General features: G+C 40.9%; 3 protein-coding genes across 8 annotated transcripts; 1 reads left to right on the top strand and 2 right to left on the bottom strand.

Moving 5' to 3' along the window:
- The first annotated feature begins 226 nt into the window (after nucleotides 1–226).
- Nucleotides 227–3,787, top strand: LOC121894359 (retinol dehydrogenase 10-B). Its single transcript, XM_042406904.1, has 5 exons — nucleotides 227–779; nucleotides 1,875–1,973; nucleotides 2,179–2,324; nucleotides 2,930–3,061; nucleotides 3,196–3,787. Exons 1-5 carry the CDS (start codon nucleotides 327–329, stop codon nucleotides 3,317–3,319), a joined length of 954 nt encoding a protein of 317 aa, XP_042262838.1. The 5' UTR covers nucleotides 227–326; the 3' UTR covers nucleotides 3,320–3,787.
- A 1,477-nt stretch (nucleotides 3,788–5,264) lies between these two features.
- On the bottom strand, nucleotides 5,265–12,177 carry stau1 (staufen double-stranded RNA binding protein 1). Of its 4 annotated transcripts, none has more exons than XM_042407288.1 (15): nucleotides 11,975–12,177; nucleotides 10,039–10,338; nucleotides 9,506–9,627; nucleotides 9,228–9,384; nucleotides 8,967–9,120; nucleotides 8,700–8,871; nucleotides 8,497–8,592; nucleotides 8,123–8,335; nucleotides 7,891–8,034; nucleotides 7,639–7,785; nucleotides 7,475–7,550; nucleotides 7,036–7,355; nucleotides 6,808–6,930; nucleotides 6,076–6,155; nucleotides 5,265–5,636 (listed from the first exon to the last, which is right to left on the bottom strand). In XM_042407288.1, the coding sequence occupies exons 2-15, from the start codon at nucleotides 10,229–10,231 to the stop codon at nucleotides 5,549–5,551; spliced, it is 2,085 nt and encodes a 694-aa protein (XP_042263222.1). In that variant the 5' UTR covers nucleotides 10,232–10,338; nucleotides 11,975–12,177; the 3' UTR covers nucleotides 5,265–5,548. The 4 variants fall into 4 exon arrangements, with proteins under 4 accessions (XP_042263222.1, XP_042263223.1, XP_042263224.1 ...); XM_042407289.1 differs by having other exon boundaries at nucleotides 8,967–9,123; nucleotides 9,240–9,384; XM_042407290.1 differs by having other exon boundaries at nucleotides 9,240–9,384.
- Nucleotides 12,178–12,364: 187 nt separating this feature from the next.
- On the bottom strand, nucleotides 12,365–24,977 carry pbrm1l (polybromo 1, like). Of its 3 annotated transcripts, none has more exons than XM_042405724.1 (30): nucleotides 24,867–24,977; nucleotides 24,369–24,547; nucleotides 24,128–24,225; nucleotides 23,752–23,899; nucleotides 23,189–23,338; nucleotides 22,816–22,932; nucleotides 22,521–22,589; nucleotides 22,315–22,413; nucleotides 22,133–22,230; nucleotides 21,930–22,021; nucleotides 21,627–21,843; nucleotides 21,286–21,427; nucleotides 21,077–21,162; nucleotides 20,593–20,872; nucleotides 20,356–20,461; nucleotides 19,211–19,850; nucleotides 18,816–19,039; nucleotides 18,528–18,719; nucleotides 17,918–18,075; nucleotides 17,576–17,812; nucleotides 16,796–16,941; nucleotides 16,522–16,679; nucleotides 16,155–16,338; nucleotides 15,848–16,055; nucleotides 15,509–15,707; nucleotides 15,271–15,426; nucleotides 14,217–14,378; nucleotides 13,778–13,842; nucleotides 13,273–13,486; nucleotides 12,365–12,799 (listed from the first exon to the last, which is right to left on the bottom strand). In XM_042405724.1, the coding sequence occupies exons 2-30, from the start codon at nucleotides 24,510–24,512 to the stop codon at nucleotides 12,636–12,638; spliced, it is 4,953 nt and encodes a 1,650-aa protein (XP_042261658.1). In that variant the 5' UTR covers nucleotides 24,513–24,547; nucleotides 24,867–24,977; the 3' UTR covers nucleotides 12,365–12,635. The 3 variants fall into 3 exon arrangements, with proteins under 3 accessions (XP_042261658.1, XP_042261659.1, XP_042261660.1); XM_042405725.1 differs by having other exon boundaries at nucleotides 22,145–22,230; XM_042405726.1 differs by having other exon boundaries at nucleotides 18,528–18,716; nucleotides 22,145–22,230.
- Nucleotides 24,978–25,538: the final 561 nt, after the last annotated feature.

Below are 25,538 nucleotides of genomic sequence, written 5' to 3'. Positions count from 1 at the left end.
CTTCAAGAATCTGTGCTCATTGTAATACCATCTAGCACATGTTATTTTTTTTCTCAGTAATGGTGAAAATCCATACATTCACAGCCTACAACAAAAGTGGTTCTATTAAGAGCTCAAAGTATTTCCTCTAATCTGGGAGCAGAGTGTTTAAATACGCTGTGGAGGCTGAGGGTCACAGACAGAGGGAAACACCAGCTTGGCTGTCTGCATGCTTTGCACTCACACAATCTAACACTTTAGGTAGTAGGAAACACACAGGTGTGAAATTTAATCCCCTGTAGACATTAGTTTTTGCAATCAACACATTTAGCAGAAATTAGGGCAAAATGATTTTTCTAATGGACCTCCAGATGATGCTACTAGATGTGATTTACTTCATGCTGCGCAATACTGTTCGCATCTTCCTGCGTCCACGTACCAAGCCCATTGACGGTGAGCTGGTGCTGATCACCGGATCAGGTGGTGGCCTGGGTCGTCTCTTTGCTCAGGAGTTCACCAAGCACGGGGCAGAAGTGGTGCTGTGGGACATCAACAGCAGCTCCAATGAGCAGACAGCCAAGCTGGTGCGTGAGATGGGGGGTAAGGCATACACCTACACAGTGGATGTGACCAACAGGGAGGATGTGTATCGCAATGCAGAACTTGTGCGGAAGGATCTGGGCCGGGATGTTACAATACTGGTGAACAACGCTGGAGTGGTGGCTGGGCAACGCATGTTGGACTGTCCAGATGAATTGATGGAGAGGACCATGAAGGTCAACTGCCATGCCCTCTTCTGGGTGAGACCTATTAAGTCACTATGGGAATTTCTGTATAGTCTTGAAGACATTTCACCTGTCAGACCAGAAGTGATGAGGGGTGAAACATCCTCAAGACTACACAGGAAGTTCAGATGCTTTTGAATTTATGAATAATATTTCCTATGACCTGCAGGACAGGTATATGGATATGGATGTCAGTGTATCACAAAACATATCTATGTGTGTTTTTGGATGTTTAGTCAGTACAGGCACTTTTATTTGAAACTGTCTTATGGATATGCTACTCCAGAAAAATAAATGCTTCTCTAAATATGGTAAGGGAGTAAATCATGTCCATGTGTCCCAATCAGTACCTCTTGTTGTGAAGGAGAGACAAATATTGATTAAACCCCTGTGATTTAATTTCGCAATTGTTAGTGAACAGAAATTCAAATATTAAAAAAAATATACATTCAAAAAAGACAACAAGTGTGCATTCCAGAAAGAAAAGCAATGTGCTTAACCTCAAAATATAAACTGCTTCATATTTCATTGCGATATCAGTCTAAGGCCTTCCTCTGAGCATGAATAATATTTAACAGCAAGTCACTTAAGACGATCAAGATGACATATGTGTAGTAATTGTCTTGTATATGTGACTTGCTATTAAACACTACTTATGCTCTGAGGAAGGCCTCAGAATGATATTTTGATAAAATATGAAGCTGCATAGACTTGGACTCTTATGATGGTGTCAGGTTTGGTCTGCTTTGTATGTGATACACTCGTTTAAGTCCAACAGTGACAATGACTCAGCACTGAATGACTTTTGGAAAGATGGATTTAAACCTTTGAATTGCAACATGTATTAGTTAAGATGCTTTCCATCATCAGCTGCTATACAGAGCAGGTTATTGTAAATAGTGGCCACATGACATGTAAAATGTATTGCGTTAGCTTTATCCCTTTCATGCTATGGACTATTGGATTCCCACATCAATCCTCTTAATATGAAGCTGCTCGTGCAACATAAGCTTCCTTCACATTGAGCAACATTTAAGTCACCACAGTTTCTTGACTCAACAACTTACTGTAGTATCACAATATGTGTGTGTTTTTGTTTGTGTGACTCAGACAGTGAAGGCCTTCCTCCCACAAATGAAGGCCCAGAATCACGGACACATTGTGACGATCGCCAGCGTCCTTGGCCTCTTCAGCACAGCTTGTGTCGAGGTGAACCAGAAAGAAGAAACATCACTGCAACACTAAGATATGACAATTTAATTGTTGCAGTCAAATGAAGTAACACATTCAATTACAAATCACAAAGACAACAGTCTGAGTACATCAGTTGCATCTAATAGTTTCATAAATATTTGATTACTTGTCAAGACACAGTAAACGAGCATTGATGTGTGTGTGTTTTTATCTGAGACAGGATTACTGCGCTAGTAAGTTTGCTGCAGTGGGTTTCCATGAGTCTCTGGCCCATGAGTTGCTGGCTGAGGAGATTGAAGGAGTGAAGACTACTCTTGTGTGCCCCTACATCGTGGACACAGGCATGTTTGAGGGCTGCAAGATACGGTATGTCAAGAAAATAATCACATTATTTAATTCTTATCCTTTAATTCAATCACATTCTATCATTATACTGTTATACTTTTAGAATCTGAACGGAGTGATTTAGACCCAACCATGAACATATTACAAAATCTGAAAATAATATGGTAAAACATTTGATCGTAATTTGAACATAACCAGTTTATCAAACACAGACACACAGAATATTCATCATTCTGTTGTTAAATTGGGTAAAAATGCAAGTTCATTTTTTGCACTTTTAAAAAAAAGCAATTGCAAATTACAAAGAAATTGAAATCAACTTTGGTATTTGGGTTCCTTCATCCTACAGTGTGCGCAGGTGCTGTTTTCTATGATGTGTACAGTGTATTTTTCATAAAGGGTTTCTTTCATTAATTGTTTTGAAATGCTGACATATGATACTGAGGAAATTCTATTCATATTTTAAGTTAAATCTGTCTTCTACTGCATTGGCTGCAATTATGATTTGCAGCAACAATGTGTTCTGTCTGTGTTAAATACTGACAGCAAAAAGGCAGCACAGTAATATGGGTTTACTCTACTAACTCATAAGTGACAGCCTGTTTGCCCTTTGGTGCCTCCGATAGGGAGGAAGTGGAACTGCTCCTACCTCCCCTGGATCCCCAGTACTGTGTTGAGCAGGCCATGAACGCCATCCTGATAGACCAGCCGTTGGTGTGCATCCCACGTCTCACCTACCTGCCTGTCATCTCCAGAGCGTGAGTACCAAGACAGTTGACTGACGCCTGTGTTTGCAGGGTTTTGAACATTTCTCCATAAGTTTATCTGCATGGATCTAAAACTGATGTCCAGTATTCTGCAGACAATGGATTTATATTCTGTTCTCTTGCAGGTTGCTGCCGTGGGAATCCAATGTGGTTACGTATCGTTTCATGGGGTCTGACAAGTGCATGTATCCCTTCATTGATACCATGAAGAAACAAGTGAAAAATGGTGTCACTAAAGTTGTATTGTAAGACAACTTAAAAAGTCAAAAACCTAAAATTAAAACCATTCAAAAGGGTTTATGAAATGTCAGATGATGCAAAAAGAAAAAAAAAAAAATCCTTCTGCTTGCATGGACAGCAGAGGGCCTAACAGCCCAGCTACAGCCAGGATTCAGTCACATGTGGATGGTCGGAAGTAACAGAGGTCAGATGGAAGGGACTTAAGATTATAAAACTGATCATTAAGAAGCCTAGATGACGACTCAGCCAAGTGGTCATCAGCCCTCAAAACGATTTCAATAATGATCAGATTAAGTTTTAAGTCTATTCCTACTGTTCTCATTATAAACCTGTGAAATGACTTAAATCCATGACAGTGATTGAATCCTGGACTGACCAAAACGGGAAGTGCCTTTAATATCTGTAATTTAATGATGTATCAGAATATAGTGCTGTATGATGTTTACATAAAATAAAATGACTCTACACGTACTGTCTTGACAGAGCAGATCATTTGTGTGCTGTACTGTGTTCTTCTAAAACTGAAGACATGCAATTAAGCAAAAAAGTGAACACAACAGTGTCATGATACTAACACTATGTAGGGTTGGATATTAAAAACTGGTTCTGAATAGGAACAGGATTCAGATGTTTAATTACCATTAACTCTTTAAGAAACATGCTTTTCATTTTTACTCCAATTCCTAGAAACTGAGCTTTCAGTGGCCAGTTTTAGACATACTGCCCTTTCTCCTCGTTTGCACAATTGTGGACAAGTGCTAAGAAGTGTGGCTAATCCCAAAAGACAACAGTGATTCTGTAAATCGTAATCAAACAAAATATTTCCTGCAAGGGAGAAAGTATGACTAATAATGAAACATTTCCTGCAGCATAACCCGAGAATGTGCTGCTCTGAATGTCTGAAGTCATAATGCCCCAGAATGAGCTCATGTTGGGACACGCAAAAACAAAAAAATAATCTCCATGACAAGACATTTACATTTTTCTTGATTTTAGCCATTCATCAGAAAAGAAATAGCTGACTTTGTGATTATTAAATTACATGTTTATAGACACTTAAATGTGGTGCAAATAAGGTGGTTTTTGCTTTCAATATTTTGACTTTTCTTTTGCTATTTGAAGAATAAGGAGTCATCATCAGAATTGATCAGGCCTGCGAGAAACCTTAGGGCTGGATGGTATGATTGACAATATTAAGATTTTTTCCAATGTTAATGTGTATCAAAGTATAAATAATCAAATTGATGTTTAGTGCAATGAAGTGTTCCACTGTCATACTTAACATCAGAAAAAACTCTTCCAATGTGTCAAATTGGTCTTTAATAACTCATGTCATGCGTTTATACTTAAAATTTGATTGGAGTAATTAATTTTGACGACAGATTCTTGTAAAACATTTAGACAAAATCGTTTTATCATCCTGACACGACACCACTGAAAGTTGATATCCTAAACCTTTTCATGTATATGTAACAGCATTAGCAGATATAAAAACTGACAAGATGACACAGATCTTTGTTTTGTGCGTAACAGCACGAAAGTTTAATTACCATGGGGAGCGGAGAGAGAAGGGAGTCTGACATAAGGAAGGAAAAGGAAGCATCAGGGCAACTGATGCCGAAGGGAAACTTCCCTGCCACACACAGTGGAGACAACATCACATTACATCACACGCTACATTTAGTAACAAATTCTTCCCAGCCCTACATGGTAATGTCGATAACACTTCACTTTGTGGTTGTTGATATAAAGCACTCTAGGAAAATCAGAGGTTTGCCAGCTGCACCCTAGACAAAGACGAGGTCCAAACCTTAACAAGATTTTGAACTACCTCAGCGGGAGATAAAACATAAAACACTTAAAAACAAGAGTTAGCAGGTCTCACAGAGAGGAAACAAGTTCTAGGCAAAACAAAACAGAGTTCACAGTAAATTGCTTCTTTTTTTTTTTTTCACCAAGTAAACCCCCCCCCCCCAACTCATTGACTAGGATGCAGCTACTTTTTCTACAAAGCAACAAAAGAATAAATAATGTGTACAATTAAACAACATCAAGGAGAAGAAACTATTTTTTTTCCAATCAATCTTGTTTAACTGTGAACATTTGGGAACAATGGATATGAACAGTGATGGTTTAGAGCCTACAGTGCCCGAAGCGTCCTGTAGCCGTCTAAAACAGACTAAGAACACAGTGTCTGAGTTTTCTCTAGTGCTTTTACAGACAACCAAACCTGATCATCTAAACAGTGCCATCCAGCGTCTGTGCCAATGTGCTTGAGTTAGCCTGTTTGAGGTGCAGATCACCTTCGATCTCCTGCTTGCCACACCTGTGAAAAATAAACCCAGTTTAGTTACAGTTAATAGTTCAATGATTTTACATAAACCTGTGTTTATTACATCTAACAATTCCCTTGAAAGCATTTACATGTGTGATCTGATAAACTGTCCTGTGTAAACACTACACACCTTTTTTCCACAAAAAAAATCTAAGTAAGTGGAACAATTACTAGCTTACTGCTGTGCTTCTGATACTCAAGTAACAGTTTTACCGGAGTAGACGACCGGAATGACTAAGCAAAAGTTGAGCCTTCTGTTTACTTTCCAAAAGAGAATGCCAGTAAATGACGAACTATATAAATGACTTCAGATGAAGTCATTTTATTAAATGTTTACATCAGACATTTTTACTCTGAGTACTCTTTTAGATTTTTAGTGGAATAAAGGGCTTAATGTAAATACAGCTATAAGTAGTAGAGAGAATATTACCCAGAGACTGGTCCATTTCCTGTTCTCTCATTTAACTGCTGGTCCAACTCAGAGAGCAACTTCAATATATTCAGAGCAGCCTGTAGTGGTGAAAAACAGTTTGAGTTACTCCTACTTACTTTAGTACTACCCTGTAAAGTAAAAGGCACATTTCCATGACAGCAGGTATTCTTCAACTTCACCTCACACATCAGCCTGACCTAAACTGTGCTTTCTTTGGTCACCCTCACATTGCTTCACCCACCCTCTTAAGATATGAGGGTGACTTCACTGTATGTTCTTGAACCATCTTGAGAAAAGTTGAGAAATATGTTTTTATTTCTAATTAAATCACTTCTAGCAAGCTTGTCTATCTGGTTCCACAGCTGCTCATAAGATGTGCACACTGAGAAAGAAAACTGGATGACCTTGAGGGCTTCTCCTACTGTCCTAAGGAAATAAAAGAAAAATCAGATAACCAGTCATATCGGCTGTGCTTTGTTCTGTGCAAGGGGAGTGATACTGACTGTGGACAAAACAGGCCTTTATGACAACGGAATAGTGAGTGATAATACATCTGCTGACATTTTTCACTAAGCTCCCTGTCACCAAGATAAACATACTTCTAAATATATAATAAACTGTTTTACCAACTGTTTCATGTTTTACCAGATGAAATCTAGACATAAGTCTGTTAGTGAGTGTTTTAAACTGCAGGGATACATTTTGAAGCTTTTAAAAAAAAACACTCACCATATCATGACAGGATTCTACATCTTTCCCAATCCCATGACTGATGAGCGGGGGCTGGGAGGAGCAGTTAATCAATGACACAAACTCGTTCTTATTGTTTTTAGGAAAATCTTTGTATTCCACCTGCAAGCAAATTAAATATTTCAGTTACTTTTTTTTACCATGCTTTAGTCCAAAGCAATGCACACAAGTTAAAAGTACATCAAAGCACAAAATGCAGGTGGTTACCTGCAGGCCCTGCACGGATGCAAGAAAGCTGAGTTGTTCCGAGGGCCTGGTGAGGGGTCCGTGGGGTAGCTGGGTCATGTTATTTTTGTTCTTAAGGATAGTCTCAGCAGTCAGGGATGTCCCTGCATAAAGCAGCTCATTGGCAATCATGGCAGTGATTGTGGCCTTTCCTGGGTTGGGCAAAGCTCGACTGTAGTCCTTGGCCTGGGATCCTTGGCAGGCCCCGACTGCTTGAGCCACCTCAGGCACCATGGGCAGGATCCCTGCAGGCAGCTGCTGGTGGCTCATGTAAGGCAGGCGGAAGTCCTCCTCCTTGGAACCTTTAAAGAGTTGTAAAGAGGACCTTAATTAAGAGCAATACAATATTAAATTATATACTATGAGTGCTGCCAAAGACTTGAGTCTGGTAAAGGACATCTCTGTGAAGAGTACAACTCACCCAATGCCACCTCCTCTACAGAGCCAGGTTCAAAGAAGGTCACTTTGCGCCCATCACCAGGTTTTTTTACAGGGGTCTGAATATTACAAACACAATATACATACATCAAGGTTGATCTGGTCTGCCATATTTATTGGACTTACTTAATAAACGTCTAAAAGTACCTTCTCATCAGTTTTGAGTGCCGGTTTGGGGGGTTGAGGCTGAGGCACTTTATATCCCAAGAGCTCCAGCATTTTCTCTGCTGCGTTCCTCTTGGCCACCTTTTTGCTAGGTCCCATACCCTCTGCAGACTGGCCACACACTGTCACCTATACCGGCAAGCAAGCAACATTAACAGATCAAATAACTGAATGGGTGAGAAATTAACAAGCTAAGGCAGAGGAGAAGTTTTGCTTAATTTGCTGTTGACTCACCTGCATGACGAACTCCCGGCGCCGCGGTAGACCTCTCTCTGTCACCATGCTGTACTCTGGCTCCTTCTCCTTCTTGGCCTGCTGGATCTGAGCCAGACGGCTGATGGGGTTCATACCCTGACCGTATTCTGGGCTGGTCTGCAGCTGTTGGCGTGACAGGTTAAACATTACTGAGTGAAGAGTCTTCGAGTCTGTACTGATTATCCTCATTCCAGCTCAGCGGTTTCATTACCTTGATGATGGATTTGGGTTTCTTCTTGATGCGTGGCAGCGTCTTTTCCACACTGGGTATATGGGGTAGCCTCTTCAACTCCCCCAGCACTGCTGCTGCTGCCAGCTTCTTGGCAATCTTTTTACTCTTTCCCTCGCCCTCTCCAGTGAACTCCCCGACTGTAACACGCACCACAAAACTCTTCATGTGTGGGGGGCCTTCTTCCTTTAAAACCTGGAAAACACCAAGATTTCACAAATTAGGATGTTAAGAGAACTTATGTTTTATGATTGAACTGCAAAAGCAGCTGGGCTCAGTTAGACATCTTATATTATCACTGAATTGATACACAATATATGTATGCAACATTTATAACAAAGAAATGTATACATCACCTCAAAGTTTACAGGTAAGTTGCGCTTTAGTGCAATTTCAAACACTTGACTGATTTCTGATTTGTTGAGATTCTCTTCCTCGGGCTCTCCATTCATCTGTCGAGAGCAGAGAGCACATTAAAAAAAAGTAAGCAATAAGTCGGGACAAAATTGCTCAAAAGCTTTCTACCACTATTTCATGCTGACTGCACGTCTTTTCTCACCACTGGCAACTGTTGCAATATTGGCTCTTTCTGCAGAACTTTCATGGCCTTGGCAGCAGCGTCATGTTTGGCTAACTGCCGCGTGCGTCCTTTCCCAATAAACTGCTGGCCTCCGATGGATAGCTCCATGTGGTATAACATTGGTCCAACTGGTGGAAACGGATAGTAGTACCTGGACATACAGTCAGCACAGTCGACTGTCAGATGCAATCGTTTTTTCCATCTCAGAAAAAGACCTCATGAAACGAAATGGCAGAATGCTCTCACTGTTGCATAGAGCGCTGGTAAGGCCCTGGAGCCCGGACATTGTAGTTGAAGTTTGGTGGTCTCATGCCCGGGTATGGGTCGATGGGTTTAAACATAGGCTTCTTACCAAGCTTCATACATAGTGCATTCAACTCCATGGTATGTGTCATGCCATCTGCTATAAGGTAAACAAACCCAAAAATAAAGATGTATGAGCAAACTCTGCAAATCTTTAACAAGCATTAGAAAAACACTGCGACCAACCCAGTGGGAGCAGCCCACCTGGGTTCTTGCCTGTGTTGCGGGGTGTCCTCATGGTGGGCTTGGGGAGTGTCGTCTCAGCGAGGGCAGATGCAGCAGCGGAATGCTGGGCTTTCTTGATGCTGGTCCCCTCTGCCTCCCAGTGCTGATCTCCCAGTGTGAGCCTCACTGAGAAAATCTGACAGAGGCAGGAGCCAGAAGAAAATCGGTAAGATTCTCCGTCACTTGCATGAATTTGTGACAACAGTATATATGGAACCACCACATAGGTTTGTTTGTAAAAGCTACCTCCAACATACCTTGGAGTGAGCTGGTCCTTGCTCACAAAGTAGCTTATATTCAGGTTGGATCTTGTTGAAACGGGCTAACTCATTCACCAAACACATGGGGGTCTTCTCTTTAGGGTTTGCCATGTTAGATACTGTAACAAAAAAAAGATCCCAAATACAACACACACACACAAATAGGTGTGATTATGAACGCAGACACAAAAGGTTGCTCCTCATCCCAAAGTCTGACAGAAAATACACACACCAGCAAGACATGCACGGAATGATAAACCTTTGAAAACAATAAGCATAAAATCCTAAATATTTCAGATGCAGCGACTGTGACATACACAAAGCTCTCCATAGACAGTACAATATGTGGGAGGGGTTTGAAAAACAAAGTTTGAATTTAACAAATACACACTGACTGTACACTTGTGCAAGCCTTTATGGAAAATGTGATATTTGCAACCACAAATGTTAGTGGCTTAACAAAAGATAGCACTGTACTGTAAACCAAAAACAATCACAGCTTTTTGAACAAACCAGCAAAAAAGACAAACCTGTGGTGGTATTGTAGGGAGTGGCTGAGCCCGCAGGGAGAGCGGAGCTCCTGATGGGCTGGCTGGCGCTCTCCGAGGGTAGTGTGCCTGAGGCACAAGGGATGCTGTAGCCAGGCTGTGGCTGCCCCAGCTGCAGTGGGGCAGAAGCAGCGGGCATGGGGCTAGCCGGACACTGAAACTGGAGCTGGGACATCCTTGTTGGTCTAGCTTAGTCAATGGTAGGCTGACGTTTAGATAAGAACTTTGCAGTGTAGAAATGGTGCGGGGAATTGTTGATTGAGGAGTTCTGATGGTCTCTGCCTGGAAAGTGAGGATATAGGAAATAAGCAGCACAGATGAGCAAATTTCTAAATCCGAGAGAAATCAGAGGATGCTCCATTTGTCTGTTTTCTAAAAAAAACTTAGGGGTCACAGGGGCTGAATCTTCCAGCAACCAAAGGGCAAGCAGAAGGGTACTCCTAGACAGGCTGCCAGTCTATCACAGAATTAGACCTATGAGAGGAAAGCAATGCAGACCACCGGGAAAACAGCGAATGCCACAGCGAATGGCCCCTGTCTGCTGGATAAGGTTAAAAACCAGCTCCTTCATCAAATCAAATGTTGTCTAATACACACTCAGTAGACAAATGTAACAAAGGTACAAATGTAAGGAAAAATGTCATCATTCAAAAGAAAGGTGCAAAAGATGCCAGAAGATTTATAACATTTTCAGTAAAGTTAGTGGTGACGTTCAGAAATGGGTTAATTTCACAGATTCTGATTGTTAAATTAAAACATACGAGAACTTGAATGTAATGATATGTTGATCTGTGGACACTGACAGTAATAGTGACAGAATTCATTGTGCAGTTATCAGTCTCAGACAGTGTGACTTTAATACAATTAATGGATTTCCAACAAATCTAATTAACTTGACAGCACTGTGCGAAATGCCCTTTTCAAGTTTTGCTTCACTTCATCATAATATTCACGCAGGTCTCAAAGTATCTGTCAATATGCAATACGCAGTTTGACAGTGAAAGTTGTAGAGTCCAAACACAGGTTACGCGGCATACCAACATTAAAAAAGGCCACATTATTTATCAGTCACAGCAAAACAAGAAGGACAACATCACATCTGTGAAACCAGATGGGTGGCATGAACAATACTACATATCACGTGTTGACAGAGCCAAGCCTACACTAGCTGAAACAATACGAACACTGTTAGCTCGGTTTACGCTTTTTCCTCATTAACATGTGTAAATTAACGGTACTGCTAATACAAAGACAGACAAATGATCTTATATAATTATCTTTTCATTTAAGGTGCAGTGTTGGGAGGTGTCCATCACTGTCTGGCTGTTCTGGGCCCTGGGAGCCTTTGCCAACTGTGATATCATACAACTAAAACTCCCATTCACTGCTGTTAAACATGTACTTCATCATCCCACTGAACGTTTGCAAGCCTGCCTTATTGATAAAATGTAAACTTAAACATTGGCTAGCTTTATAGCAAGATACAGGCTAGCTGTTACATACGGGGTTTAAACTGCTCGCAAAAATGCACGAACGATAATGTCTCTCAAATCACTAGACACGTATATTTCCTAATGGTTTGACCATCTGTGTGAAAAGGTCCACATAACATATTTTGCTGTCACTAAGACATTAGCTGCCTCTAATGAAGTCAGGCCGCCGGTAGGCTACAAGCTTTCCAAAAAGACCACGTTAGCTAATTAGCTACAGAGACAGGAATGGAGATAATGGGACAGCTTCTAATGAAACTAATATTATCAAGAAGCATGCACTCTCACCCCGAAAGCGGCACTACATAACACTAGTTTATTCATTAAAGCAAATCTCTTTCTTTTTTTCCAGTGAGTCTGAACAGCCGTTGAAACTGCTGGCTAAGCTAGCTAACCCTCGACAAGTCACTGCACAAAATAAGCCTCACCTCGTCGCTCCTTCTGTTCAGTTTTTAGTTACTCCATAGGACACGTTGCTTTAGTGTCGTTTGCTTTTGTGAATGGCCAGTTTCAGGTGTCGGTCAATGTTATTTTTATATCAAAATGCGGGCGGTGAGGAGGTGGACATTGGGAAGACAGGGCAAACACTAAAGAGAATGGCCCGAGCTGGTATCTCTCTTCAGGAAGTGACATCACACAGAGGAAGTACTTCCAAAATAATGCATGATTGAGTGGACCGTCTTTGGAGTGATAGACGGAGAAGAATCATCAGTGCGTTTCTCTTGATTTATCTGTGCAACTGGCCATTGACAACTAGTCATCGACATTCACAAGTAGCAACTGGTAACTAAAGCAATTTAAAACAAACACACAGCATATAAACATGGTATCCGGAATTTTATTTTGGTAGTATCAATCAGCCAAAAACACTGGTTTTGCAGCAAAATTAATCCCAATGGTGTAAAAAAGAAATGAAAATGCACACACAAATAACTACCAAGCTCATTATGCTAGCTAATAAATATAAATTTGATCATGATTCACTATAAAATATTGCTTCTATGGTCTATAAACCTTCCTAAACTCCATTGCTTCAGGGACATAGCAGTGAGTGAGTGAGCTGGTTACAAGTGGTACGAGCCCTGCAGGTTACAGGTTGTACGCCTGGCAGATGTTAAGAGAGTCTCTCAGCATCAGGTCACGCAGGCGCCACAGTGCATCCGCCATGGTGGTGTGCGCTCCTTTGCTCTTCAGCCAATGAGCTGGCAGCCGGCTCTCCTGCTCTTTGGTCAGGTGAGCATCTCGCCTTCGCGCTGTTACAGAAACACAGGGTTCTTGATTAAAGTACTTATTTTTGTGAGCAGTTTAATGTTTCTAATTTTTAAAGCACACAAAAGCATGACACATTTATGGTTTGGTTTATTTATGTATATAATATATTTTATATATTTTATATTTATTTATTTATTTTTAACAAATCTGTTTCTGTGATGCACTGTTGTTGATTTCAATGTCAACGGTAATCATACCATCAGTAACAGCAAACATTTCTATATCATCATACTTGACTTAACTTAAAAAGGAAACAGGACCTAATATGATGAATTTAGTATCTTATGTTTATGTAGAAAAAGACATATAAATCATGTGGGCGTAACCTGTGGTGCAAATACTGTATGAAGTTTCTATTCTGTCAATATTGATGCTTCTAAACACACACAGACCGACAATCGGACAACCCGAGCTGTAGTACATAAAAATGAAAAGATGACACAAGGCACAACACCTTTGAGTGTTTGGTCCCACTTGCTGACAGTGCTAGACTCTGAATTCAAGCCCTCAATGTACTTCAGGTAGGCCTCTGAGTGGAGCACCCTCTGGGTCTTTGGTGGTGGAGCCACAAACATGGGCGTGGTGGGCTGCAGGTGTGAGGGTTGGCCTAACTGGCCCTGTCCAGGATACGGTGGAGGAGCATGCTGTCCTGGGCTGTACATCCCAGGCTGAAATGAAACAAGTCCTTTTTTCTTAGCATGTGGACAGTATGTGAAATACTAAATTATAAAATAAAAAAAAGACATAAACCATTTATTTTCTTTTTATTTGTATACATAAGCACTCTAGATATAACTGCCAAATGGCTCTATCATTAAAACCACCGTTGCTGCAGCACAGACGACCAGAATGCTGATGGATTATGCAACAACATTATCAGTATTCATGGTAAGAAGTTCATCTACAGTTCAAAAGTATGTGACCTATGTATGTAAACCTGCAGGCAAAGCAGGGCTCACCTGTTGCATAAAGTTTCCTGATGCTGGACTTCCTGCCATGCCATTCATACCAGCACCCATCATACCTGTTAAATGAGAATAATTAATTTCTGTCTGGTAATTGTGGTTTACTTGTGATGGTTTGCTTTATGTTAATATTTAACACTGTACCAAAACAAATATTAAGTGTAGGTTTTACAATTACTTGTATGAAATGTTAGTTTCTGAATATTAGTTGAATATTAGTTGATGTGTATCAGTGGTATCACATGCATTACATGTGTGAATGTGGATCCTGTATATATTAGGTGTGGGGTGTGAGTACACTTTGAGACCAGAAAGCTTTGACTGCTTTGTGAGTAGATCAGGCTGTGCAGCCTGTGGACCAGGTAAACCCCTCCAGCAGGAGAGACACGATTGGATGTGACTGAGCAGGTGTGGCTGGGACAGTGGCCCTTACCCTGATGAAGCATGCCAGGGTACCCAGGCATACCTTGCTGGAGATGGTGAGGAGGCAGGTGGGGCCCCCCTGTGGGGTGAGGTGGCATTGGGGCCACACTCAACAAACCCTCATGGGGGCCCTGCAAGGCCATGTAAGGTGGGCCGTAAGCTCCCATCATGCCTTGGGGAAGAGGGCGAGGAGAGGACAACAACATATCCATGCATAAGTGACATGCACCTGACTATGAAATAACATGCACTACTTCTGCACACAGCGGCCCCTTTCGCACATTCACCTTAAGCCATAAACGCTCTGGCATTACGTTTCTGAGTCGATTTGCCCACATTTGCTCAAGAGAAGTGAAACATCTAAATATCTTTCTACTTAACTTTAGTGGTAACAAAAGCAGCAATAATCCCAGCTAAAGCATGTTAATTTTCTGTTCTTACTGATGATGGTTGTACATAACCACAAAGCTGATAACCGAATGACTAAACAGTGATGATTTGATCATTTGTGCAGCTTCTGTAGAAATTCATAAAAGTCTTCTTCCTTTTTTCTTTTCCCCCCAACTTGCTATTTTTCTTCAGCTGTGCCGACACAGAAAATGATTATTTCAACATTCCCCAAGTGGTCATGACAACACAAGAGAAAAGTTGACACTGAATTTTGCCGTCTAAGAGACCTTTAAGTGAATGAAGAACAACTACCGCCTCGCTGGAATAACCAAACTTGTTAATGTTAAAGGTTCCATGTGTGAAAGGGGCCAATGACACAAATGGGCTTAAAATGTTAGCAGGCAAAACAAGCATGAAAGTTAAATAAAAATTTTAAAATAAGGTTATTCATGCGGTCAATGTCATGCAATGTCAAATATGAAGCTAGTGAAAATAAAAACTATAAACATTAAACAATATGAAACAGCAGCAAAAGAAGAAAAATTTTGTTTTAAGAATGTAGTTTTGAGTTTCTAATGGTTAGAAAACTAGAAGATTACGCTTTGTAAACAGTCCAGCCTCATTTCCCTGCTGCCATGTTGTCAAGCACTCGTGCTGTCTCTGAGAGGGGTTACCTGACACAGGTGTCATGGTCTGGTTTATCATGCCCATAGTGCTAGGCGAAGGCACCATCCCCATCAGTGCCCCTACGGGGGTACCTGCTCTTGGGGACACTTGCTTCTGGGGTGGCCGTTCACGCTCTTGCTGCTCCACTATTTTGGCTGCACGTTCTGCAACATAAAAAAATAATTATGTCTTGACTTCAGCTCACATCAAAGAACTTTTGCATCCACGTACAGCTGCTCCTCTCACCTTCATACTCTGCTTTCTTGGAAGCCTCGAGGTTCCTCCACTCAGTGCCCACCAGTCGACTCAGTTCCCCAAAGGAGTAATCTGGGTGTCGAGCCTTGATGACTGCCCGCATTTCACTGCTGAACAGGATGTAGCCACTCATGTTGATCTTCCTCTTGGCCCCTTCCTTCTTTGATAAGCCCTTCACTTTCGGAGTGGTCTTTATGAAAAAACAGAGTTTAGTTAAAAATCAAACAGGTTGTGTGTTTATTTTAATATCAGGAGCAGCAGTTTGAAGCCTTTGGACATAAGATTTGGGGTTCGGGAGAAGGCTGTAGTGTCCTTGGGGGTGTATGGTACCTGGGAAGGTGTGTACGGCATGACATCCATATCGGTTGCCATTGGGGTTTGCATCTGAGGCATAGAAGGCGTCGCTGGAGCCTCCTCCTCCTCATCCATGTCTTCCATATCATCATCTGCATCCTCCATATCTGCCAGTTTAACCTCAAGCTCTTCTATCTTCTTATCCAAAAAGGGGGATGCTTCCTTCTGTGGCACTATCAATTTCCTACACATGGTACCAGTATAAGACAAAAAAGAATTTCTGACTGGGCAAGAAATTGTTTAAGCTTTAAATCAGAATAAGTGTTCTGCTTTACTGACTAACCTGAAATAGAAGATTTCATCCTCCACCACTTTGGAAGAGTATGAGAAACGTTTTAGCCCCTTGAACTTTTTCATCTGCTTCTCAGTCTCAATGTAGCGGCTCTCGCACAGCAGGTTATCCTCTTCCGAAACCTCGGTTGGTCTGCATGACAGGTAGTCCTTAAAGGAGGACACCATACATTTGCCTGAGAGCATATGAAAAGGAGAAAACTGTCAGAACTGTGTGGGACTCAAACTCTAGAGTAAAAATTATGTCTGTAGCATGAATTAAAAAAATTGCAGGGTGAAAATTTAGGTTCAGTACATGATGGATGTTCTGGTTCACTGTGATATGTATGCACAAGTCCTATGAAGTATGAATGCAGTACCTATGACACAGGTCATTGGCAAGGTCTCCTCCAGATTGCTCAGAAACACCTCTCTCTTGTAGAACATCTTTGTGGGCTCGTGTTCGGTTTCCTCAGGATGAATGAAGATGGGTCCAAAAAAGAAAGTAGTTCCATTCTGCACCCACAGCTTCTCTATCCTACAGTCCAGACAAGGGAGCCACATTATCGATAGTTAAAGACTCCATGATAATCATATAGGCCCAATATGATAATCCATTTCAACAACAGGGAGCACAAATAAACCTTAACCCACCTGGCAACCCGGGGCTTAGATAGACCATGTGACTGGATGTAAACACAGTCTCCCACTTTAAACCACATGTTGTTGTAGCGCAACTGCTCATAGTGCTGACAGCCGGGCTCAGCTGCACTCATCTCCATCGGGACATCCTCTTTCTCCTAAATGAATAAACATGCACACACAAAGGTCTCAGATGTTTGTTTATATTGTGACAAACAAACTTTTATACTTGGAATTAACTACTCTCACTGCTAGCCAGCTCCTTGTCAAGACATGCCTGCTAACAATCTCTGAGTTAATTAATCCCCTGTAGTCGAGGTCAACTGACGGTGTTCTTGCTCAGCGACAATTTGCAGTAACAGCATTCTTGATGTTCTATTTCATTTTTACCTTGACTATAGACGTGTTACACTGAACTTGGTTAGTGGGTTAGCGTCCTGATTCTGCAGACCTCCTGGGATTCAGTCCAAACGTAGCTAAATATGAAAGTCCATTATCTGAACCTACAATTTATCTTTGTTGTGTCCTTTTATTTGCTGCTACAATGACCCATTTTCCATGAAAATAAATTTAACAGGCTCACAGACGATTATAAGCAGCACAGAACAAGGCCAAACTACCAAGTATAGAGGAAAGCATAGAGGAAATATGAAGACTCGGATGTGGCATAATTAACAAAATATGAAAACATCCAAAATAAATTTGATTCGTCTTGAAGCAGATTTACCATCAGGATCAGAAGTGACAACCTCACTTATCTTTAGAAATATAAAAATCATATTGTCATCTCACCTTGTCCACAAAACTGCCACTGTCTGTATATGAAAATGTCTCCTGGTCAGGCTTGGCAAACATGGAAGCAACGCGGACAACAGGCAACGGCACCTCTCGAGGGACAAATTTCACAGAGCTTGGGGGCATGGCCCATATCTTGATCTTCTTGAACGACTTGTTCCTGGCAGCGTAGCGGGATTCACAGACGTAGACGTCCTCAGCTCTGTAGCCCTCAGGTTGAAGTTTGAAATAATCCTACAGAAACAACAACAAAAAAAGTCATGAGTAGGTCAACAGATCCTTGTGTTAAACAAAACTGTTTTCTTTGTGTGGTTCAGTTTCCATAGGGGGGGGTCTTACCTTCACAAACATGACCACACATTTGCCCAAGACTTTACTGATGGATGCTTTGTTATAGTAGTCGCTCTTGAAGGCCTCCTTTTCCAGGAACTTGCGTGTGGCCAGGTGGAAGGTTTCACTGGGCCTGTAGAACCAGCATCCGTAGAGCCACTTCTCACCTTCATGCAGAAAGAAAAGGTCAAGGTCATATTAGCAGTAAAACTACAAAAACAGAATTGAAATCATTGATATAATTTTTTTACTGATTAAAAAAACAACTACTGTCTAAATGAAGTTCCTACTTAAAATAACCTATAATCAGTCATATCTATTTTGATTAGTGCTGTATTTGACATAATTTGTTTGGTAGAACCAAACGCCACTTTGTGTTAGTAGTAAAATGTTTTAAATGTTAAGTTTCCATCCAAACTGAAAAGTAACTTTTCATTTCAAAAGAACCAATTCTAATTTTTTGCTATTACTGTTACTGATTATGTCCTATGTATGAGAACTAGTGACAGAACAGATCCAATATTTGCCGTTTCTCATACATGTACACTGATATCTGATTAGTATCCAGCTGATTAACATGAATAAAAAGCATTGCTAAAAAAAGTGATGATTTGGTAACCTGCTTCATCCTCCCATAGACGTTCAATACAGACGATGTGTGGCTTAAGGTTCGGCTCTGATGGCTCCACATAGACGAAGTCTCCCACATGGTAGGTCCTGTTTTCAAAGCTGCAGTCCTGACTGTACACACGCTCCGACTCAGACTCTGACTGCCACGACTCTCCTGGCAGGTCCTCGGCTTTTGAACCTTCTTTGGGTGAGAAATACAATGATTTCAAATTACCATCACCTCAACATTTTATCATATTCTTCAAGACTGTGTATATTGTAAACAAAGCTCACACACCTTTGTTGTCCTCTTCCTCGTCGTCTTCCTTCTTTTCCTTGTCCTCCTCAATCTCTTTAGGGATTTTCTCCCTCTTTTCCTGGTCCACATCGCTGTGCAGGTGTTTTAAAGTGTAGTTGAGCGAGGTGGACAGCAGAATTTCTCCATTCTTGCATAGCTCATCCCTGATCTTAATGAAAAACTGTTGTAGTTCCACTGAATCCTCAAATATCTCTGAGTCAGTCCTGCAAATGCAAATAGGACATTATGTAAACATTGATGCACATTTTAGTGGCCTGTTATTAGCTGTTTCAATTAACCCATTTCTGCAACTGTTCTTTTTGTACTTAGACTGAGAACCAAAACTCGACTTTTACCGGTGCAGCTTCTGAAGAGGTTCAAAAATGTATTTATACCTGTGCAGCCTCCTTGCCTTCTCCAGAACTTCGAACATGTGTTCCTGGAAGACGTCCAACCTTCTGTAGCGGCCACGATCCACGTTCATTCTGATGACATCAAAGTTTAGCGGTGGCTTTTCAGGGGCGGCAGGATCCACTGCAGGAATTTCAGCCAGCGAGTCACTGTAGCATCTGCCCTCTTCATCCTGATGACCCAGCACGGACACAAACAGGTTCCTGATCAGCTCTCGCACCAGAGGTCCCACGGCAGGAGCCCCGGAGTCCTCACCTCCCTCCTGCTGCTTACGTGTCTCCAGCAGCACCCGATGCAACACTAGAGCATCCCGATAGATCAGAGACTCCGGCTCATTGTACATGCAGGCATTGTTGAACATGAGAGCGAAGTCCTCCACAAGGGCTTCAACGTCCTGGTAACGGCCCGCCGCCATATGGCTTCGCAGGCGCTCCATATCGACAGGACGCTTGATAGTAGCATAGTAGTCAGGCAACTCGGCGCGAGATGGCAGACGGAGGAAGATTGTGCTCAGGCGGCGACCTCGACGGTCAGTGAAGTTTCGCACAGCATCGTAAAGTTCATTTAACCTCTGCTGGAGAGGGGTGAGGTATTTGGACTTCTTTGGAGAGACACCACTCTTTCCTAAAGAAATAATTACACACAGAATTAATTAAATTAAATCATATTTGTAAAAACATGAGTAATGCCAAGACACAGTGGGACCAATAGCAATATGAAACCACTCAAACCACTTCAACCCAATCTCCTCAACTAGCGGTTACTTTCACAGTTTCCATTGTATTGATGGTATAACAGGGTGGTTAAAGGCTGGTCTGATGGTGGCACAAGAGATAAGGGGTGACCCCTCATTGAGTTACCAATTCAACAAAGTTCTTCCACTTGGAAGTGTGGATGCAGCTGTCCAGTGTTGCACTAATACCAGATTCATTTCAAAACATCTGCACTGTTTTACAGAACAATAATGTTAAGTATCACTAAAAGTGGACACATTTACTGTGATGATGTCAACTCAAGCATGTTTCAAGCCAGGAATAACACATTCCAAAGATCTAAATTTGTTTGGAAAATGGTCTGCAGTAATGTAAAATGTATAAACATGCAAAAACGCTGGTATGATCAAACATACTTAGTTTCAATTTGGGAGATCCCACATCTTCCTCTTCAGGCGGAGGTCCCAACTCCTTGCGCTTGTCCTTCAGTATCTTCTCTAGAATGTCAGCATCATTATACACCTATATCAACAGAAATAAATAGGTACTAGTGTCAGAAAAATATAGCACATGTCAAGATTGCTGTGCATTAGCTAATAGCAAAGATGAAAGTTGCACATTTTATCAGTGTTTTTTGTCCCTACATGTCCTACCTGAGATCCCTCCTCATTGTAATGCCGGGCGTTACGGAACATCAACTTCATGTCATCCATTAGAGCTTCCTCTGTGGTGTAGCGTTCACTGCGAATGCTGTGTTCAATAGTCTTCAGGTCCATCGGTTCGAGGATGACCTTATAGTAGCTAGGGTAGTCCTTCTTGGATGGCTTGACCATAAAAAGATCACAAAGACGACGATTGGTACCTGCTTCCCTTGCCTCAGTCACTGCAGCGTACAGGGCTTTCATTCGGTTCTTTTTGACGTTTTTCTTGTGGCTTGAAACGAATCAAAGTAGAACAACAATAAGCATGGACGGCAACACCAGGAGTGTGATTGCAAGAACGTAAAAACCAAGAATTCAGGACTGCTGTATTTTGTTGTCTTGAAAAGACAGAAAAACATTGTCATGCTTATGAGAAACAGCAATGCACGCAGAAGTTGAAGAACAGACAGAAGGAGAAAAACAAAAACTTTTATACCTTTTTCTCTTGACGCTCCCTGCATCAGTTGACAGAATGCTGTCTCCATCATCATCGTCTCTCCTCAGAAGTTCCCTCTTTTTTGCCTATAGAAACAGATCGACAGACAGATAACTCAGTGGACATTTCTTATCTTTTTACTTGGCCAAACTGTGGAGTGAAAACATCTTCAAGAAGAACCTGACACAGCATGATGCAAAAGTCATTACCTGCATGATCTGCTGAAGCCTAAAGGCCCGTTTGTAAATGCTTGAGTTAGGCATGTTGTAGCGTTTTGCATTCTCAAACATCAAAGTAAGGTCAGTTTCCATCTGCTCTACACTCTCATACTCTCCATTCTTCATTTTTGCCCTAAAAAAAAAAAGAAACGAAAGGCAATTAAAGACTTGAGCTTCCTCCAAAACTGAATCTTTCAGTGTGACTTCATACCCCAACACTAGGTGTAATTAAATATCCCAATCAATAAAAGCCACCAACTTGTTTTTGAACAATCTGTCATTTTGCTTCTTGATGTAATACTGTCTGAATCCGCTGAATGATTTTTCCTTACCTGATCTGATGCAGAGCAATGGGCTGTTTGATCTGCTGATAATAGTCGGGATATTCCCTGCGAGAGGGCAGCTGTTGGAAAGGTTCAGAGAAAAGCTGCCCCTGGTTGTTCCTGGCGCCTCTCACGGCTTCATACAGCTGGAAGATTGGGTTGCTCATCTCCATACTAGAACTCTGACTCTCAGCCTCCGACTCTCCTTCATCATAGCACACAGAGCCTGAAAACATTTACATGGTAAAGTGTTATTTTTTCAAACACAAACACGAGGTATGTTTTTCTGCTACCCAAAGTGCTGATACTTACCAGAGAGCACTGGGTCGTCCTCACTCTCAGAGCCATACTGGAGCGCTACGCTGACGCCAGAAAGTCGATCGCCCTGGCCAGACCTGCGATTTCTTAACGGTCACAGTACAGACACAAGAAACACAGCATGTGGGTCGATTTATTTTTCAGTCAGCAAATAATTTTCTGTATTTGGTGATGAAAAGAATACACTAAAAACTCACGGAAGTAAATACCTGATGCGAAGACTGGATTTAGTGGGTTCAGCGTGCTCAAGTTCAGTTTTCCTCTGGATGAAGACTTTCTTTATGGTGTTAGCATCCTACACAATAAGAGAACATTTCTTAACATTTGGATTGTTACATGTTCCAAAAACAAACAAATCAAAAATAAGAAAAGAGTTTACCTTAAAAACCTGAGATCCGGGTTCATTGTATGTTTTGGCATTTTTGGCCATCAGGTCAATATCCTTGGCCATAGCATTGACACTTTTATAGTATCCAATCTATGCAAATAAAATGAATTAGCGATGGTTAGAAAAGAACATGATTGATGTTCTGACTTAAGTGAATTTAAGAAGACTGATGCACATAAAAGCAAGTGAGTTGTTACCTGTATTCTTTGAGCGATCGCTCTCAGATCTATTGGCTCCTTTATAATGGCATAGTAGTCTGGGTAATGCTGGGAAAGACAGAGACATTCAGAGTGAGAAAATACAGAACAATGCTGTAGACTGATAAAATAAAACCATAAAAAAGTAATAAGACTGTAAATACTACAGTACTTTCAAAGAGACCAACAGTGCAATAAGGACAGCTAAGGTAAATATTCTTATATTAGTGTCTGTTGGGCTGAGTAACAGTTTCAGGGGCATCATTTGAGGCCCATAATCTCTTCAGGGACTCACCACTTTGGAAGGCAGTTTCTGGAACAGTTCACTGACCAGACGCCCTGAGGGATCAGTGTGTGACACTATGGCCTCCAAGAGTTGCTCCAACACCTCCTTCAAACTGCCAGTTGAGTTCTAAAGGATGTTTATGTATAAGTTAGTTCTGACACAACACGGTGGTCCTTATAATTTATTAACAAAGACATATTTCCATGAGAAACATATGAATCTTTTTCAGAAACACCCCCAACATATAAAGACACTGAAATACATTTCTGTTCATTAAAATGATAGAGACCTTATTTTTCTATGTTTTAATATATTACATACATAAATAAAGCGTATAAGTGGCAAGGCAGCAACAATAAATCTAATGAGCAAACAAACTTACCTCATCTTCAGTTGACATCCCCGGAGTATCCATCATGTCATCAGCATCTTCATCATCCTCATCTCCATCTCCAGGCTGCACAAACTCAGTCCTTGTTTGCAAATATACCTCCCACAACTTGCAGGCAGCTCGATACTCCTCACTGTCACTCTAGATTATTTAACATAAAGAAGAAAATAGAATCAATAAGAATTTTTTAAGTGTGGCTTTAATAGTATACATGTCCCATTACATTATATTATGATGTTAGAAAAATGTAATTTACCTTTAACAAACATCATAGCAATTGTTACAGAAGTGCAACTAACAATTATTTTGATTAAAGATTAATCTATCGATTATTTTCTCAATTAATCTTCTTGTCTGAAATGTCAGAAAAAAGTGAAAACTATCAGTTATAACAGTTAAAAACCCAAAGATATTCAGTTTACCATCATGTATGACAAAGAAAAGCGTTAAATCTTCACATTAGAGAAGCTGAAACCAGCTAATTTTTGGCATTTTTGCTTAAAAACACTCAATTAGAAAAAAGGTTTAAAGCGGAAGTGCTATTTTCTGTCTACCTTGTAGAATGATTTGGCGTTGTTGAACATGAGCTGGAAATCTGCAGTAAGCTGCTCCACATCCTGATAATCTTCTGACTTCAGCTTATACTGAATCTTTGTCATGTCAATTGGCTGGGACACCATTTCATAATAATCAGGCTGATTCCTGCAAAAGAAAAAGAGAGCACAAACGTTACTATAATCTTCCTCTATCATTATTCAGTAGAGTACATTATGTTTTATTTGTCTGAATGAGTTGCCGAGCAACACCCACCCACCAGTCAGATTGTCAGATCTTAATATGAAATGCAGAGTTATATATATGATGGCAGGTATCCAAGTTATCTTCCAGTATGAAGTATTAAACTTGATCCAGGCGGTTATATCACAATACCTTCTCTTTGGTACCCTAAGGAAAACTTCACAAAGTTGCCTCCCCTGGTCATCCTTGTGGTCCCTGACAGCGTTGAACAGCTCATGGCATACAGCAATCTGGAAAAGTAATTTAAGATCCTTAATACCAGTTTGAATATTTTCAAAAGCATACATGTGATGCCGGAGACGATCCTACATCCTTTGAAAATCTTTAAAAACACCAACAAACCCTGATACAATCAACAATCTAGTGCATTTACCGTATCTACAGGAGGAACATTGGAGATCCTTCTTCTTTTTCTGCCACTTCCAGGAGTAGAGGAGGAGGCATCGTCGAGGTCTCCTCCTCCGCTGACACTGCTGGAGGGTGAAGTAGCTCTTCTCCTCTTGGAGCTCGCTGACATAGCTGACCGGTTTAAACAACAGGCTAGCCCGCTAGCTACAAAAACCAAAGGAGGTCAAAATTTACTTTGGATTTTGGTCCGATTAACATGAAAGTAATCAAAGTTAAAAAGAACAACAAACTCCCATCTTCCCTTTATTAACAGGGCTGAAAGTGTAAGAAGTGCAAACTCAGTCGCTGAGCGTCGCCGCTTGAATGTATGAAACAAAGCAGGACGAGCGGCTGTTAGCTTGTTATCTTAGCTGGCTTGCCGCTTTCCTAACAACAAAGCAAACCTAAATATACTAACTTCATGCAAAATGTGCGCATAGAGTAAATAAACAAAAAGAAATTTATTTTCCAAAAATAGTCTTACCCAAAACTCAGCAAAGTTTGCCGTAGTTCCCTGAGCAAAAATGTGTAACGGCTAGCTAGCAAGCTAGTGTTGTTTGAAAACTCCTGCCCGGAAGTTGAGATTGTATTGTTTTTGTGTGCAGAGAAGGAAAGCGCAACTTGAGGCAGTGCTTCCCCTACAGTTTAGGAATAGTACTGCACCCAATAGTATGTGCCAATCAGCTCCATGAGGCCGACTTATCACTGTTGATAAAATATCTTTAATTGTATTTTATTAAGGGCTGAATGTGTGGTTGATTTTTCTGACTACAAGCTTACAAAGTGCTTAACAGACATTACATCTACAAAAAAAAAAAAAAAACCGACGAGAAATATGTACATGATAAATGTACAGTTCAGTGGAAATATGTATTGAATAACCTAATTGTTTTTAAAAAGATCAAGTATCAGCTTAAAGGTAATTAAAAGGCAATTTGTAAAAATAAGCTGTCTCTAAATCATGGTGTTGAAAGTCCTGTAGGAACTTCTACGTGTACCAGAATTGTAGGCTATATTTGTGTATGTTTATTGTGCAAGTTTATAGTGGTTAGAAAACCCAAGTTGAGGAAGTTAAATAGGTTAAGTACTTGCTAAGAGTTGAGCATCTTTAAATATTTTCCACTGCATTCATTTAGATTATCTGCTGATTTGTGGT

Source organism: Thunnus maccoyii, chromosome 3, assembly GCF_910596095.1.
Source record: "Thunnus maccoyii chromosome 3, fThuMac1.1, whole genome shotgun sequence".
Taxonomy (NCBI): Eukaryota; Metazoa; Chordata; class Actinopteri; order Scombriformes; family Scombridae; genus Thunnus; species Thunnus maccoyii.
This window is presented reverse-complemented; position numbering and strand designations above follow the sequence as displayed.